General features: G+C 35.5%; 1 protein-coding gene across 2 annotated transcripts in view; it reads left to right on the plus strand.

Annotated features, from left to right (window-relative positions):
* The window catches only part of LOC149075845 (protein O-mannosyl-transferase TMTC1-like), a 198,467-nt gene that overhangs the window by 68,964 nt on the left and 111,331 nt on the right, over window positions 1–18,172 (plus strand). For both annotated transcript variants that reach the window (XR_016194023.1, XM_089243364.1), the window contains exons 3-4: window positions 5,259–5,332; window positions 11,493–11,627. Coding sequence is in view for 1 of the 2 variants with exons in the window: in XM_089243364.1 (XP_089099490.1) it covers window positions 5,259–5,332; window positions 11,493–11,627 (209 nt within the window). In the remaining variant the exon portion in view is untranslated. The remainder of the gene's footprint in view (window positions 1–5,258; window positions 5,333–11,492; window positions 11,628–18,172) is intronic.

Below are 18,172 nucleotides of genomic sequence, written 5' to 3' on the forward strand. Positions count from 1 at the left end.
TGAATGTCCCACATGCTTGAGAAAGTAGTCCTGTCTCTTTCGTCAAATCTTTAGTCTTCTTTGAGGATTATCCGTCCTTCTCCACGATCCCATCACTTTCCTACTCAGTACTCATGTCCATGTCTTTAGGTTCTGGCCTATAGACACCCACTCTTTCCTCGTCTGAAATCTTTTTTTACTTCGAATTCCTTTTCCCCAATTTTCTTGCCTTTCATTGAGAAGCCACAAGCAAATCATTACCTTGTGACTGTCTGCACTACCACTGCATTCGGTACCGACGCTTTTTCGTCGTAATCCCTTAGTAATTGGACGCCCTTTTCTTTGCTAAGTTTCATGCTGGGATGACAGTTACTGACAACTGGTGTTCGTTTTTTCTTTCCCCGCTATCTTTCTATTTCATCCATTTCTTCCCGCAAGAAACGTCATACACTTGCTCAATGCCTCTAGAAGGAATAATATATTCCACCATTTCTTCCCACAATTTTACAAGCCTAGGATTTTTAAATTTGTGTTATTATTACCCTCTTTTTTTCGATACGCGTATTAAATTTTTTATTCGTTAATTTTTGTAATATGATGTATTGATATTTCTTAATGAAGCATAGTAAGAGAGGTGCATGCATTCATGTTGAAAGAGATCCACCATAGTCGTTAATTTTAGTTTGATTGCACACCTGAAAAACAGTCCTGAAAAACATAATACAGAAGAGCTGTAACTACTTCAGTATTTGAAAATGTCATTGCATTTTATTAGCATGTGATCAAACTGAATCTTCAATTTTTTTAAAGATTATTTAGATACGATTAATTTATGTTAAAAAATATATGCTCTTCTCCTTATGAAGGAAAACCTCTTCCAGAATACCCGCTTAAACAATCATCTACAAATCTGCTACTACTTTATACTGCACACCAACTTCGGTCATATATCGCCATACGAAAATTTCGGAGCAGTGGAGTTGGGTGGGAAAAGAAGGCGCCATCTATCTGTGGTCACCCCAGGCTCCTTAGGTAAAGCAGTTGTTTCTGATGCTTCACCTGGATTCGAACCCGTGGACATTGACGGTAACTTTCATAGTGGAAGACGAGCATCTTGCCACTCGGGTTCTATACAAATCTGCTAGCAAGCACTACTTCACCAAACACTATCTCTGGCCATATCGCAATTAACGAGATGGGTTGAAAACGTCTGTCTATCAGTGGTCGCCTCAAGTAGGAAGAATATCTTATCTATATCCTATCTCGGATTCGAACCTAGGACCGTGACAGCAACCTTCACGTTGGTACACGAGCATCTTACCGCCATGCCACTCGGGCGACACGCTGGCAAGGACTAGTGCTCCATGTAATACTATAACGCAAAATCCGTCATCTCAGCAAAAATGTAACGTTATCGTTATAGTCAGTCACTGTTCCCTATCCTTTTTACAACGATTTCTGGTTCAAAACTTGGGAAAGCAAACCTCTTCTTTATTCAAAAATGAGAGATTCGTTCGCTCCCCTTTACGGGTGCCTAGGTTATTACTGGCACATCTCAAAATCTCATTTTCGCGTCTTAAGACTGAGTCTTTCATAGCATAAAAACATGACTTCATGCATAAGCGCGTCAGTTGTATAAGTAGGTCACAAAAATATATGCGGATAAAAGTAGGAAGAAATTATGACTTTTAAAATTTTCTAAAATGTGATTGTGTTCCTACGATATGAATAAAATTAATGAAATGGAGCTAGTGTTATGTAACATTGTTAATCGCTTTAATCGGCAGTAAAGAAAAACGAATTCTTCAAATGGTTCAAAACGAAAAAAATGAATGAATGAAAAGATTCCAACAGACACAAAAAGGATCAGCCCTAGATATCGTCTGCGCTTTGTAATCCTACGAAATTGCTGTGCTGAAAATTTTCAATAAAAAATTCTTCATCAATTTCACCAGCAGACCAGACCAGCATCAATTTCGTATCGAATGTCAAGAAGAGAAAACTGCACCGTATGAATATTCAAAGAGTTTAGTGGCTGTCTTATTGGATACTGCATGGAGGTCTACCTTTTTGTCCGGTTACTACATGATTTGAAGAGAGTTGGGCAATCAAATTAGAAGAATGGCGATGCACGAATGCGAGCCGATCTCCCCCCCCCTTTTGAAAAATCTCGCCACTGAGAGCAACATGCCTGTACGTACAACGGCACAATTATTCAATAATTGCACTTCACTCATAGTTAGAAACATTGCTGGCAGATGGCAGCCCTACACATATATTGTGGTCGAGTGGTCATACAAACTCGCGTCGCGAAGTCCTGGGTCAGCACCCCACCCTCACCACAGTGGTGGTCAGCTGAAGTTGGTTTTATGTGACTCCCAACTTCAAGGCGCGAATGTGAGCCGATCTTACTTTTAAAAAGTCTCGCCACAGAGAGAAACAGACCTACAATCAGTGCAAATGTAATTCAATCATAACACATCACTCACTTCACTTCTGAAATATAGATGGCAACACTGAAAAATCAAACTCAATATTACATAAGCACTCAGACTGTTAGGTATACACACTCACAGTTACACTTCCGGCACAACTCACTAGGTAGGAAATCACTGATACATGGTGATAGACCTGAGCTGTGCTCGGTTTGAAAGAAATCATTATGCATAACAAGCATTAGACTTTGACAAACTTTACAACACGTACACGCACGTTCCATCATGCACCAATTTCTTAGAAATTCCACAGAGAAATTTGGACGAGGTGCATCCAGGCCTGTCATTTGTGGGGGTCAGGGAGAGGCCGTTGCCCCCCTGGCTTTTGAAAATACGCTAAAAATGGTATATATATACAGCTGTATAATTATAAATACATTGAGTACATGTTCTTTACCACCCCCCCCCGGCGGAAAAAGTTGAAATGACGGCCCTGGGTGCATCTATGGTTTAGTAGTAGTAGTAGTAGTAGTAGTCAGACTAACTGTTTTACAACTCCAAGGTGCAAGTTTGATCCGGTCTCTGATTTCAAAAGGTCCTCCTGCAGAGAGAGCAGGCAGTCCTTTAATACGATACTTACGTAACACGAACTTTCAAACATACACTAGCACGAACAAGCGTGACTCTGACAACAGAAGCACGTAGGGGCAACGCTTTTACCACGAGGTATATCGACACGTTCCGTCATTTACCAATTCGTTAGAAATTCCGCACAATATTTACTCCGAGCCGCAAGTACGGGTCAGTAATAGCAGTAGTCAGATTAGATGTGAATAGGCTATTTGGAATTATTGGATACTTGAATCGGTGCGTTCAAACATGACGTTTTTTTCCTGAGATGTATAAAACTTGGTAGAATTTCATTTGTCCCGTTTTAATGAATTTAATTATTTCATTGACAAAATCCGGGATAATACGGAAATTTTCAACATTACAAACACATTGAGGGTAAAATAATTTGAGACGAATCATGTTTTCCTACCAGCCTCTTTTATGGTCACCCATACAGCTTATTTGCTGAAATTCATATCCGCTTAGGGAAAATTCAGCTCTAATTATTCACGTCAAGAGGGAACGAAATTCGATAGCCGCCGCTCTATGCTCAGTAAACACAGTAATTTTATTTTGTGTATATACTCCGCTTTATTTCTCTCGGAAATTCTCGTATCTCTCTCGCAGCGTGAAGTTTCGCAACTATCGCACTTGGTAAATTTCAGTGAGTTCTCGTCCTGAAAAATTCTATAACAAAATAGCCTCGGAGTAAAATTCCATGGATTATTATTATTATTATAAACATTTTTTTCCCCCCCTGCTATACATTCTGTATGTACGTATGAAGGTTCCATGGTGAGGAGGGCGCGAGGGAAGGTGTTGCATTAGTTTCGTGCTGTTGCCTGGCAACACGATTTTCAGAAACGGTCCCGAACAGACAGAATAAAAACAAAGTAAAATGAAATTTCTACAAAAAAAAATATATAAAGAATTAATCATGCGTGAAAACTCGATTTTATGCACGAAGATGTGCGAGAAAGAAGTAAAAGTGAAGTAAAACAACGGCGTGTAATGAACAGCTTTTTCTTTCTTGCCGTTGTTTCAATTTCACAACACGTAACAGGTTGCGAATTCCATTGTGAGTTTTATTCCGAATGATCGAAATATAACTTGTATGTTTTAACGTTGTGTGAATTGTTGTTTTATTTTATTTTTTCCAATTTTATTCGATATTCATTTGATGGTGCTCATCATGAAAAAGTGAATTTTTTCTGTTTCCAGAGTGAAGAAATTTTTAGTTAAATAATATAGAAAATATTGAATTCGTATACGCACCGATGAAAATGCATGTATAAATTCGAGTTGTAATACAATTTTGTTTCTAAACAATTTTTGTATCATTTTCACAGAGAAATTAATAGCATTCGCTAATTATTGATCAAAATGTTTCAAGAGAGAGAGAGAGAGAGAGAGAATGCATAGAAATATTTCACCAAAAAATTATTAAAACATGACGTCGAAAAGTAATTAGAATATGACATTGAAATATGATGTAAATATAACATTTTAATAGAATAAAATTATAACACAGAAAAATGAAGTTGTAACGCATAAAATTCATGAAATTTAGATATAAAATAAAAAAAAATAATAATATTATATTGCATAAAAATAATGAAATTACTATAGAGAAAAATTACGAAATTACACATAAAATTTATGAAATTACTATAGAGAAAAATTATGAAATTACTATAGAGGAAAATTATGAAATTACTATAGAGGAAAATTATGAAATTACTATAGAGGAAAATTATGAAATTACTATAGAGGAAAATTATGAAATTACTATAGAGGAAAATTATGAAATTACTATAGAGGAAAATTATGAAATTATGATGCAGAGAAATAATGAAATTATGATGCAGAGAAATAATGAAATTATGATGCAGAGAAATAATGAAATTATGATGCAGAGAAATAATGAAATTATGATGCAGAGAAATAATGAAACTATAGCATATCGAAAATATTGAAAACATTCTACAATAGTATGATTAAATAACTCCATTTCGGATCTTAGGTACTAAGAACGTGAAAAAGACGTTTATGCCTACTTTTATTTATTTATTTTTTGGATTTATTCGGAAACGAATAAATATAAATAATCAAGAATTACCTGTGATATGTTCTATGATTGATATTTATAAAAGTAAGCGGATAATACTTATTTTTCACTTGCGTATCGATTTATTTGTACTTTATCTATAATTACAATTTTATTTCCCATAGGTTTGCAGTATAGTCGGACGAGCTGACGTTCTGTGCTGCGTTTTGTACATCACTTCTCTCATTGCGTGCTCTAGGTACGTTTCTCGCTTTATATTGCAAATACCACTATCACACTGATAGTTATTGTCATCGGCTGTGTGACAAAGCACTTACGCACAACCCTTGCACAATTTCACTTACGGTTTAAATATAGACAGATTCAACATTTTTACCCAAGTTAATAAAGTATTGTAAGGAATTCATACAATGCGTTACAAAAAAAAGTGCGAATGAAGTATTCCATAATAATTCAAAGAAGTCATGAAAATTCGGATATAATTCTATTTAAAAATATATTCGGCAAATTTCCAAGTTTCTACGTTTTGACGCCAATGCTCGATTTATTTCGACACATTTCTTCAATTTTTCATCATATTTTTATATTACTCTCATATCTGAATGAAATCGGAATGAAATCTTACAAGATACACTGAATATTAAATATTATTAGGTCTTCTTTATCTTCTTTATTCGCAATCATTTCTCAAATATATATGTGCATTTTTGTTTCTATGTTCCAATTATATGCTTAGTAACTAATTATCTCCATTTTATACATAATTCGTTGGCAAGAGTCGAATTAACATATTTTATATGGACTATATACCTACTTAAAACGAACTAAAATCGAGTATAAATGATATATGAAATAGTTATGTATGGTTTATGAAATAGTTCTGACCTTTTTCTCCGTTTGATTAAGAAATTAATTGCCTCGGCATATGTTTCACATCACGTGTTATTGGCACGAATCCTACAACAATTAATAACCACGAAAAAAACAATACAAAAAAGTGGCGAAAGTTTTGAATTAATAGCGTAATTAGACGTATGGGTATGAATAATTCATCAATAGTTTTGTCGATTCATCGTTCGACTAATTACAGAGTCTTGAAATATCCCCCCCCCCTCCTCGTATGTGGTTATTGCGTGTCATGCGATTGTTATACCGAGAGTGATTTAGATTTAACACTAGAAAGATAGGTCGGGAGACTATAAATAGAAAGAAAGGGGCAGGGGTCAGTATGACCACCATAGCTTTTTTCCGGAAATTTTTGAACATTTATATATTTTAGAGAATGGTATAATATTTTTATAATAGAATAGAGTTATAACACAGAGATTTATTTGGAGGGAAGCTATTGAGATGTACTAATATGTTTTTATTATTATTTAATTTTTGAAGAATTTTGTGCAAACTTTCTCGATGTGTTTCAGTGTAGAGGAAACTCGAGACCGGGGAATTTGTATTTTCTATACTGCCGATAGGATTTCAGTGTTAAATCGCCTCTAGGTTTGGGGTCATTCAAGTATTACATCAGCATCGAGGGGGGAGGGGGTTTCGGATTTGCTGACTTTTGATGACAAGTAGGAAGGGGGGTTTAAAGATTGCGAACGTCATCAACCACCCATTTTTGAAGATATGAAATACAGTAAAACCTCGATAAGTCGTCACCTCAAGTTATCGAAAAATTATGACGGCTTAAGCGGAGTGACGACTTGAAGCGAGTTCAGTCAGTTTTAATGTGCAATGTTATGAAAATCGTATAAATTTAAAGTAATATGACATTTATTAAAGTATGAATCAAAATAACAATATTAATAAAATTTATAGATTGTGAAAGAAAAAATAATACCAATTTTTTATTTTTTTTTTATCTCTTATTACTTAAATAATTGTGGAGAAATGTACTGTACACTTTGATTTATACTCGTAATTTTAAATTTAGACTAACAGAGCAACTTTTTGAATAAGTATTTTTTCTTCATAACTATCGCACATTAATTTTACATATAAATCAAATACAAATACAACGCCACAACAGGTAAAATGTCCAACGAGGTGGCTGAGAAAAAGATGCCCATAAAAATATGGATGTCATATATTTCAAAGCTACAGCAATCCAATTAAAAATGCAAATAATAAAAATGATAAACAATATATACACATGATAAAAATTATATTTACTGAAATATAATTTTAGTGTTTGAATTCTTCATCAGTAGTTCATGATGCAACTACAAAGTAATCTCGAACACTTTTGACTTGGTGGAGAGGCCCTGGGCAGGGAAAAGTAAACAAAAGACCTCAACTTGGGAAAGAATGTCAAATTTTTTTCAACAAAGATATTTTGTTCAAATTCCAAGCCCTAAATTAGTAGAGTCCATGCTTTCTATGAGTATTTATTATCCGTGCCCGCGTTGCACTTTGGCTTTAACTTGATTAATTTGATTCTTCGATTCACATAATTTTTGATTTCCTTGCACTATATGTAATCTTTGACATATCAATAAATTTTGGTTTTGCCGGAGATGCCCTGCCCCCCCCCCCCCTCCCGAAGTGCTTACGTTGCTTCTTGCGACAGAGCTTGGGTGTCTCGCGGTTTGTCCAGTTTCTCCAATGGAGCCCAGGCAGAAATTAAATCTAGCTTGAATAGTCCCAACGTTCCAAAAACCATAGTCGGCAAATGAACTTCCCCAGCGTAACTTTCGTTACTTGAACTGTTCCGTTTGGGTATATAGGATTTTATGGTGACTTTTAAGCATATGGCAATGCTGCTAACACAAGCTCTTTTTTTAATGGGAGCCATAAAAATAGTCTGTTCCTCTTTCTCAAACTTTTTCATAGTGACGACTTAACCGAAATTAGCGACGAGTAAACGAGGGTTTAATAACATTGTGATCTATGAGAGCTGGAAGGGTCTGAAGAAAAATGACGACGGGAGTGACGACTTATCAGGGTGACGACTTAACGCGGTTTTACTGTATTCTAAGCTTCTGACGAGAATAAAGGTAATAAAAAGTCTCACGAATAGGGGATTACACAACATATTAGATGCACAAAGAGGTCTTTTGGTCTCGCAAAATCAATTTTGACAACGTTAGCAGTATAATACGATGAATGTGCTCCAAAATATAAGACAGGGTCAGTGTGACCCCCTTCCGTCATTCTAGGGATATCCGTTCATATCTCTGTCGCTGAGAAAGATGATGAAAAAAAGCTTCCGTGTGCAATAAAAAGATGATAATTCAGGAAAAGTCGTGAAATTTCCAACCCTTTGGATCATTCATGTTTGAGGTATGGGAGCAAAACGAGCACGCGGGGTCAGACTCCATCTGTCTTTCTAGTGTTCAGAATATAATTATGATGTATTATAGACATAACTATTCTTGCATGGGTGAAAAAACAAATGAATTTTAAGTGAAGATAAATCCAATTTTTCAACATATATTTTACGTTTTTGACTAAATCTGAATATTCTACTGAAGTCCTGTGATCATTATCTTAGCTGAATAATTTTCTAAAGATCATCCTGGATCGTAGAGACAAATAAATCAAGATAATTTTCCCCAACAATTAATTAGTTCAATTCTGTAAGACTTCTATGCAGGGTGTTCTCGGGTGGTCTTTATCCGTTTCCGATTATTGTTGAAAGTATAATGCGGTGCGTTCCGATGTTAGCCGAGACTTCGCGAAATAATTTACGTTAGGAAACATTAAATCTATTTTTCTTCCTATTGGAAGTGCGATGTTGTAAGATTCAGTTTTCAGCTGCTCACAGTAATTGACTAACAAATGAATAGTATTTGCTCATAACCTCTCACCACTACAAGTGATAAGAGGCTATGGATTTTTTTCTGCCTACAGGTTGAATCGTACTTTTTGACCTCCATCTGTGTCCAAGTCAGTTCAATGTTAACCCTCAATATGATTCTTGTCTTCCATTATCTTGTCTTCCGTATATATGATACTTACATAACACGAAAATTCAATCATTTACCATCTTTACTTGAAAATACTAAATACAGATGACACCGGCAGTAAGATCACGACATAATCACAACTCGAACGAGGTAAATGTGGCGTTAGGGGCCACACACACATCCTCAGAGCACACATTCCGCCATCTGCCGATTCTTTATAAATTCCGCCGAGGAATGTGCTCGTACCGGTGTACGTCCCGTTAATTATATAGTCGTATCTATTGAGTGACAGTATATCTATCATCACGTATTTTTTTTTTATTGTTAGTTTCTTTCACCAGCGGGTGTAAGCCATATCTATGCTGGAAAAAAAAACGAATTTTTGTACTTTTTTACTATCATCGTGACTGAGCCTTCTACATAAAAAGGACTAAAAAAAAAAATCTTCAACACAGACAAATAAGAACGCATTCATTAATTCCAGTAAATTCAGGATTTCATTTTTCTTCGAGATATGATGTTTTTCGAAAAAGAAAGGTTTTACTGTGTATGAGAGATATTTCAATTTAAATTAATTCAACGAACACCTCTTAAAACTTCGTACAAGTTTTTAACACCCTGAATTTTAATCCATCTAGTATGTTTCATTTAATTCGATGCGATAGAAAATATCATAAAGATAGACAAGCCCAAACTCGTTTAATGATAACAGTATTCGATACCCATTTTCTCTCCAGAATCGATATCCAATGTCACCTGAAAGAGAAAGGAAGGCTATCTTATGCTGAGGTCGAGCGATATATTGAATTATCATTGAGTAAATGTTAGCCAACCCCTCCCATGTTGTAGTCGATAGAGAGAGAAAGAGAGTGAATGAATTCTTTTTAATCATTCGCAGAATTAGCAACCGGAGAAAGTTATGCCGTTTACAGAGCTCTCTGCAGCCGACCATACCCTAAACGTTAAAAGAGGATGATGGGTGTGCGTGTATATGCGTATAAACCTAAGAGTGTTCAATCATCGCCTCGCTAATTCATTCGCACCGAGTCCCGCGCCAAACATTTGCATACCGTAACTCATTCTCAGCTTGACGCTACGGCAGCACTATGGTGATACATAATGGAATTGAACACTGTCCCCGAAACTCGTTAATTTATCAGTCAATCTAATAACTTCGTCCCCACCTCCTCAGACTATCGACACGGTGGCTGGCAACGTGGTGAAGTTGTGAATTGTGTGGTGAGGGTTTTCAGAGAATAACGACGGACCACCCACCACTCGCGGCACTCATTTCCAAAGAGGGCGAAGCGAAGTCTGTGGAACGTGTGTTTGTTGTACTTGCCGTACGAAATTCCAATTGCGAATCGGAAAAGTGTAAGTTCGTGAAATGACTTCTCCCTTTGACGCTTCGTATATCTACACGTTTCTCTCGAAATCTAAAATAATCCCATCGATTACTGCGACGTTCGTGGTTCAATCTTTATACATGTTTCGACGTAGAAATCCTTCGTTGTTGGAGTTAAAACGACCTTGTTTTCAGCCATTCGGAAACTATGACTTCCATGTCTGTGGTTAATGATGTTCGTTGGATTTTGAAGTTGAGGTTTGTTCAAGTCATGGCAAGAATGTTACGTTGTATTATCCTGAAATTTCTCGAATTTATTTTTGAGTTATTAAGACTTAAATAAGTCTTAAATATAAAAAAATTCAATTTATCTTCTGCTGCTGAAAATTATGATGTATAAAAGGTGACCCAACCCTATTCACAGAACGAACAAGAAGTTTTTTGGTTTTTGTTCTCACTCACGAAGCTATTTCGTATCGTCTTTGAAGTAAGCATCGAAGTAAGAGAGTTGGAAAAACAATTTGTACTCAATTAATGTAGATTGTGTTGAAACTAGTCACGAGCCCATACAGAAGGAAATCTCGTCTAGACGAAACGAATCGTCGTATAAGTTGGCGAAGATTGGTGATTTTCTCCAAGAGAAAGTCGAAATATGTTTCACTCAGAAAAATATCCGCTCTAGCGGATATAGTTAAAGTAGTTATAGTTATACTATAGCGAGAGTAAAAGATACATTAAAGACAAAACAAATGACGATCGGTCAAGATTGTAAGAATCCATACGTTTTTAGCTAATGAACGTGTAAATGTTACCACATTATTTGTTAGTACATAAATATACCCCTTACTTTCAGACCACGTATGGTGCCTTCAATCAAACACCTAATGTTAGCACATAAGAGAAAGCGATATACACACGTTTTTTACATTTATTTTGAAGATACAAAAAAGGATGGGGGGGGGGTCTTATATGCGCGCTAGTAATTAGAAAGTAATTTGTTCTTTTAAAATACTCTGTCATCAAAATTTGTGTATCGGTTCCAAATGAGAATATATTTCACCTTATGCATTAGAGAAATTATCTACAATATTTTGAAGTAGTTTTATTCAGTATAAAGTTTTAAGTATTAACATTCTCTTTTACAGAACTTCTACTTTTTCTCAAGTCGTCAGTTTGATATGCGCATCTCTAGCACTGTTCGCCAAGGAAACTGGCGTAACGGTTCTAGGCATATGCATATTGTATCAGTGGCTCCACCTACAGGAACGAAAGTTAAGAATGTACGTATTGATACTCTTTTTTTTTTTTTAAATTCACAAATTATACTACTCTTATGTAAATAAACTTGTGACGTTACTTTTTTTTCTGAATTGGATGTCCGGCAGCCATTATTGATGAAAGAGAGCAATTGCTTCTTCGCCATACAATATATAAAAGAGTTCTAACAATATTCAACACATGCAGCCCCTCACTTAAATATGTACCTCAATTGGAAAAAGTCTACGGTAGGAAATGGTTCCCTAATAAAACTAACGGTTATGCCATTAGGGTCCATAGGTTTTTGAGATTTGTCAAGAAGAGATGATGGAACGAGAAAAGAGTCCCGTCCAATATTTTCAATGTCTCTTTTGTGATAGAGGTTTCATCAGATTGTGGTTTCATCTACCAGCGAATTTCTCATTGAATATATTTAAACGGAGCTTTTCATATGTGACCACTAATTACTTTATGAAGGGGAGCCAAACTTGTGCGATATCAGACTTTCACGTTAACACCATTCAGTATTATGCCATTGAAATTATACCCCGGCACTCAAGTTAAGAATACGCATGGGAAGTAGCCGTTGGTGATTAAGAAGAGTCATGTTTGCGTAACACACGCATTTCCTATAGCGCATCCCTTGCGTGTATATGTATTTCAAAAGGAACATTGTCTGAGAGAGAAAGAGAGTATCCACCCGCAAAGTTATTCTCCTTCCCATTCAATGATTCACCTCAAAATCCGAAGCCTCTTTCGAAATGATCATAAAATGGGTCTCCTCGCTTTCAATCAGCTAATGTGCTAACAAACCCATTACCGGATAAGATTCCATCCTGACCGCAGGGTGTTACGAGCCATCGGTCGTGGGAATCCCTACCCCTCTCCCAAAAACACCCTAAATCACACTGATGTATGTCCTTGAAACAAAGCAAATAAGAGCGGAAGATTCTTACCGGAGGAAAAGAAATATATTCTGGTTGTCGTCTAGCATTTTTGTTTTCGCAGCTGCATCTTTGGAGAATACACAAACTCCCTCTGAGGAATCGACCGACTCTTGTTGAAAGTTATTTAAGGAAAGAATCAAAACATTGCCGTCCCCCCAAAAAAAAGTTATAAGTGTTTCTCTTCTACGTTTCAAGCGAAAGAAAGTAATTAAGAACTCACTATAGTAGGATCTCTGTAAGTCATCACTCCGGTTTAATCGTCATTTTCGTTCGGTCTCGTCTGACTTCCATAGAAAACAATGTTATTACACCGTCGGTTACTCGTCACTAATTTCGATTAACTCGTCACTATGGAAAAGTTTGAGAGAGAGATGAGCAGATGATTTCTATGATTTCCTTTGAAGAGAAATGTTGATAACAACACTGGTGTATGTTTGAAGTGACCATAAAAGTCTTATGTACAAAAAAAAGAACAGCTCAAACAAAGAAAGTGACACCGAGGAAGTTCATTTTCCGACAAAAGGACAGAAGTTCTTGAAACGTTAGGGACTGTTCGAGGTGGATCTAATTCTCTCATGGGGGCCCCCGTTAATTTAGAGCTTGAAAAAACAAAATATCTTTGTTGATAATTAAGACATTTTTTCCCCAGTTAGGAGGCTTTCTAATGAATGTTTTGATTTGCCGAGGGAACACTCAAGTCCAAATTTAGCAATTTGTTCGAGATTACTCAAAAAATACTGGTATAAATCGTAAGTTTACCGGTGTATTTAACCATAATACAATATAACTTGATTACTGAACGCTTAAAAAGTTCAAATATTCATCAAATATTATTATCTATAAATTTGATCAATATAATAGTTTTAATTGATACTTTGATAAATGGAGTATTAATTTCAATATATAAACATAGAAATTTACACACTTCATTTAAGTCTCCACTCTGTTTAGGCCGTCATAATTTCTTGATAGCTCGCGCGATGACTTATCGAGGTTTTACTGTAACTATAATTTAACTTTTTGAGCTTTATTTTTGGTTTTATGTTCCCGAAATTCCTATTTTGTGGAGTTCAGGTAGTTGTTTCATAAGTTACACCGGAGTTGTCTCTGCCAACAACTGCCAGCTCAGCCTAATTGAAACATTAAACATGCAAACGAAATCATTATGCCTAGTTAGTGTGGTGGAGGTGAATAAAAAACCCACTCTTTCATGGGTTTTTTGTTACTTCTTTTGACCGATGTAAAACAAGGGCTCTTTTGACGAGTTTCAGATGTCCCACATTGAACATCGATCGATACATGTTTCTTTTTTCGATTACTTCAGATATTTAGAATCTCTTAAAAATTTTGATGATCAACTTTTATTTTTCAAAAAAAACTTTATCAATACTTTCGGTGATCAGTTCGTGCCAGTTACCGATATTGTTGGATGTCCTCGGAATAATTAAAATATGTGACGAGTTCAAAAATATATTGAAGGGTATTTCGAGCGAAAAATGGGGGTAAAAGCCATCATTTTAGTGGTTTCAAAATCTTAAGAATAATATCGTTATAGCAGGGTTTATCGCTGTGAGGGATATTGCATGGAGAGAAGTTTTACATTAGGCTATGGGAGATTCCAACCAAGATATGAAAAAAAAAATATCGTTATAGAGAGATTAATCGTTATAATTACATCGAGTATCATTGTAGCCGTTTCACTATATTTTGTTAATTTTGAAAGTGTGCATATTCATACTGTACAATGTATACGATTTTAGGTTCAGCACACAATTAAGTTAGATTTTAAAATTTATCTTACAATGTGTACAATACTTGTTTTTTCTTGGACGTACTTTTCCTGAAATAAATTTTTACAACGTACAATACAGTGCATAACAAACACTCATAAAATACTGGCCTCTACTTATAGGTTAGGAAATACGAATAAGTATTGGTTTTAAAACGAACTGGGTGTTTCTAAATTGTGTGAAAGGGTGAGGAAGTGAGTATCTATATCACTCCAGCCTATCCGGCTTTGTTATCCGGCCAGCTCTTCCACCTCATTAAGGCCGGATAGTCTGAAGTCTACTGCATTTCCGTTGCACTATACATAGGTGTATGACACTATGCCTTATTTCAATAAATAACAGATATATTCAATTTATGAAACAAGCGAGATCCATAGAAAGACATACTAAAAAAATCATTTTAACAGCTCTCCTTTAAAATTCCCCTTTTGTGACATGGTGCTCTTTACCTCCGGTATACAGATATGTAAATGAAATAGTAAGGGTATAGTAGTCGACTTTTGATAGGCAAAATATAAGTAGGTCATAACGTAGATTACCGGCTAGCTTTGGTTCTAATGTAAAGCATTAATTCGACAGTCTTCAGACATGTTTCTAAAACTTTGCACAAAAATATTTTGAACAGCAAAGAAATAAAAGTTCCCAAAATGTAATTCTTTATCAGCTATTTGAACATCCCTGTTTGAATGTTCCGAAATTTACAGGGTAGGATGTAAAGCGAAACCGGACATTTAAGTAAACTCCCACTGTGTAAACTCTATCTTTCTGTCATCCATTAAATGTATATTTTTATGATAAAAAAAAACACTCACAAGAAGCAGCAGCTGAAACAGTTCGATCCATAAAACACTCAAAACATTGGGGACGACTCGGTCGTATGACTGAAGTGAATTCGCCGATTCAAACACGACTTAAATGGATTCTACTGATTTAATATTTTAATGATAAAAGTCGGACATATTAATGTCTTCAAGACCAAATGTTTCGATGATACGTCCTCCAAAATGATGATGACATCTCTCCGTGAGGCTAGAGATGGTAGCTAATTTCTGACATAAAATCGTTTGCGTCAAATCGTAATTGTTTTTCCTTTTAATGTCCCTACTCCTCTCCTTTGACAAAAGCAATTCATAAAAGTATAGAAAGAATTCGTAAAAAAAAAGAAGAAATAACCGGCCAGAAGCATATTTGGCAGAAGATCAAAAACTTGAAATAGAAGTTTCTTGTTTGACCAAACTTCAGTAATTTAGTATATGTGCTTATTTTTTTTCTCTCTCTCTGTTCTTCTTTCAGGAGATTAGTGAGATTCTGCTTCGATTCAAATAATATATCACCTAAAAATCTTTCGACTAATAAATAAGAGAAAAGAGTTTCATTCCTGAGAGTTCTCATCTAACTGATCACGTAAAGTCTTTTTATAATTAATCATATGCACCGAAAACGTAATGAGATTTCCTTATCTTTCTCGATGAAAAGAAATGGCAAAAAAATAATAATAACACGCCATAGCCATTTCGCCAACAGCAAAAGACTTTGGCAAGAGGGAAGTTTCGCGTACGGTATACGCTAGTGCATTAAGTTCCGAGATGATAAGAAAGTAAAAAAAAAAAAGCAAGTAAAACAAATAAATAAAAGTACTACGGAGGCAGTCGTAAAAATTAGCGAATGAATTTATTGCCCCGCTTATTAGGCTATTTTCCCTTTACGAACTTCGCATTTTGACTCGGAGAATGATGATGGAGGTTTTTAGTCAAGGGAGAGGAAAGCAAAGAAAAAAAAAAATGTAGGAAAGAGAGAAGGTGGTTGGAAGGACTTTTGCGAAATCAATGTCTTTGCTCTTCCGCAAACGCAATTAAGGAGCAAATTCTAGATATATGGAGCAAACATAATTAGAAATTATAAATAATGAGCTCGCTGGAGCGCAGCCCGGGCTATCGATCTGTATTCCTCCGGGCGAAAGTTTCCGCTCGTGGGAACTCTCTGAGAGTGCGTACGCGTACTCATATATGTATATGCACACACATACGAGGACATTCCACTAACGAACCTGTCCGAAAACTTGTGTGATGATGAGTTCTCAACAAGATTTTCTAAAAACTACGATGGTAACGAAAATTTCATTATGAAAGCGAACACAAAGTCGCTATTCTTTTTTTTTTTACTATCCTCTCAGTACACTTCTTTTTTTTTTCAAGTAACTTTATTGTTGTTTATTGTGAGTGTGTTGCCTTTATTGCATTTTAATCAACGGCTCCGAGTGTTAACAGCCAAACAATCCCTTCGTTCGAGTCTTTCTTGCTCTTCTTCTTCTTCTAACGAAAGGGCTTTTTCGCGAATATTTGCTTGCTGGTTTGTTTGCGTTTGAAGTAGTTTCGTTTGTTTACGGATAAATCTTGTTACGTAGCGGAAATGAGTGCGTGGACTGACTACATAATCAGAGCTTTTGCTGCGATATAATTATTCTTATGATTCGTATACTGCTTATACTTAAAGCCGTGGAAGGGACAAAACTTTTTTGTCCATTACTTTGATAGTTAAGATAATTTCATTTGGAGTGATTGGCTAAGTTTTATGTTTTGGTCACTATTAATTATTACTATTTTGCTGAGGCTTCTACCATGCTTCGGGCGTTTCTATCACTTCCCGTGAATCGTAATGACTTGAATAATTTGAGAAATTCCTTACAACGTTAAGTCTTTAGTGTGGAATGAATATATATATTTATTTATTTATTTACACTCATCTTTGATAAATAAAAGAAAAGAAATGCTTCATTTGCATTAAGTCTTTTCGAAAGTTTTGAGTATTTGCTTCGTAAGTTTTCGAACGAAGGGAAAAAGTTCCAGACTTTAATAGGATTCTTCAAGCTATCCCACGATCATTTTGTACAATTTTCGGCTAAAATTCACGGTCAATTTCCAAATTTCATACATATAAAATTTTCTTTGTTTGCAAGCGAAAAATTCACTTATGTGGCTTTCAACTGTACATATTTTCTTTACATAGTAATACCCTGTAAGTCTTAACTCGGCTTTTATCTTATCACCGTTCGTCGTAGAGGAATAGTTCAAATTTTAAAAAATGCTCTAAGAATGTTCAGAAATCACTCTGCACCCGTTTTGATAGTGAAAATAGAAAAAATAAAAATCTAAATTCTAATACGGTTCATCTGTTTGCTAACTTCTAATCACAAAGCCGTTGTCCTGTCTCTCCTCAGGCCAACAAAAAAAATCCACGTTTCTGAATTCAATATTCGTAGAGAAATTTTTGAATTCGAAAATCGGAGAAGAGAGTCGGGAAAAAACAACACAGATGAGGGAAAAGAGTATTTTTTTATCCGTTTGTTTATGCTATTCATTTCCAACTTTTTTCTGATTTTGAACTCAAATGCCTCAGCGAATATTACACTTGGAAACGTGGAACTTTTTTCTACTGGGCTCAGAAGAGACAGCACAAAAACTCTTTGACTGGAAGTTAAAATACAGGGAGGACCTCTTGTAAAAATCAAGATTTTCTGTTGTGTGACACTCTATTTTCACGCTCAAAACTGGTCTTTTTTGTATCTGACGACCGGAGTGTTCAGATTGAAATGGCGTATCAGAAGAGCACCAGTTTTTTCGATAATAGTATCAATGTAATCATGAAACTTCGGGTATCCGAGGTTGAGCATGAGGTTAGTGCTGTCAGTGAAGTGTGTTGTGTGATCAACATACTGTGTTGTTTGCAAGGACTGTTTCCGACTTGGAATAAGACTAATTTTGGTGCTTAAGAAAATATAGTAAATATTATTTTAATTTGTAAATTTTATTCTCTCAGTATATTTTAATCATA

The sequence above is a fragment of the Pholcus phalangioides genome, unplaced genomic scaffold (assembly GCF_987345545.1).
Source record: "Pholcus phalangioides strain wild (caught in Gottingen) unplaced genomic scaffold, Ppha-v1.0 ptg000015l_1, whole genome shotgun sequence".
Lineage (NCBI taxonomy): Eukaryota > Metazoa > Arthropoda > Arachnida > Araneae > Pholcidae > Pholcus > Pholcus phalangioides.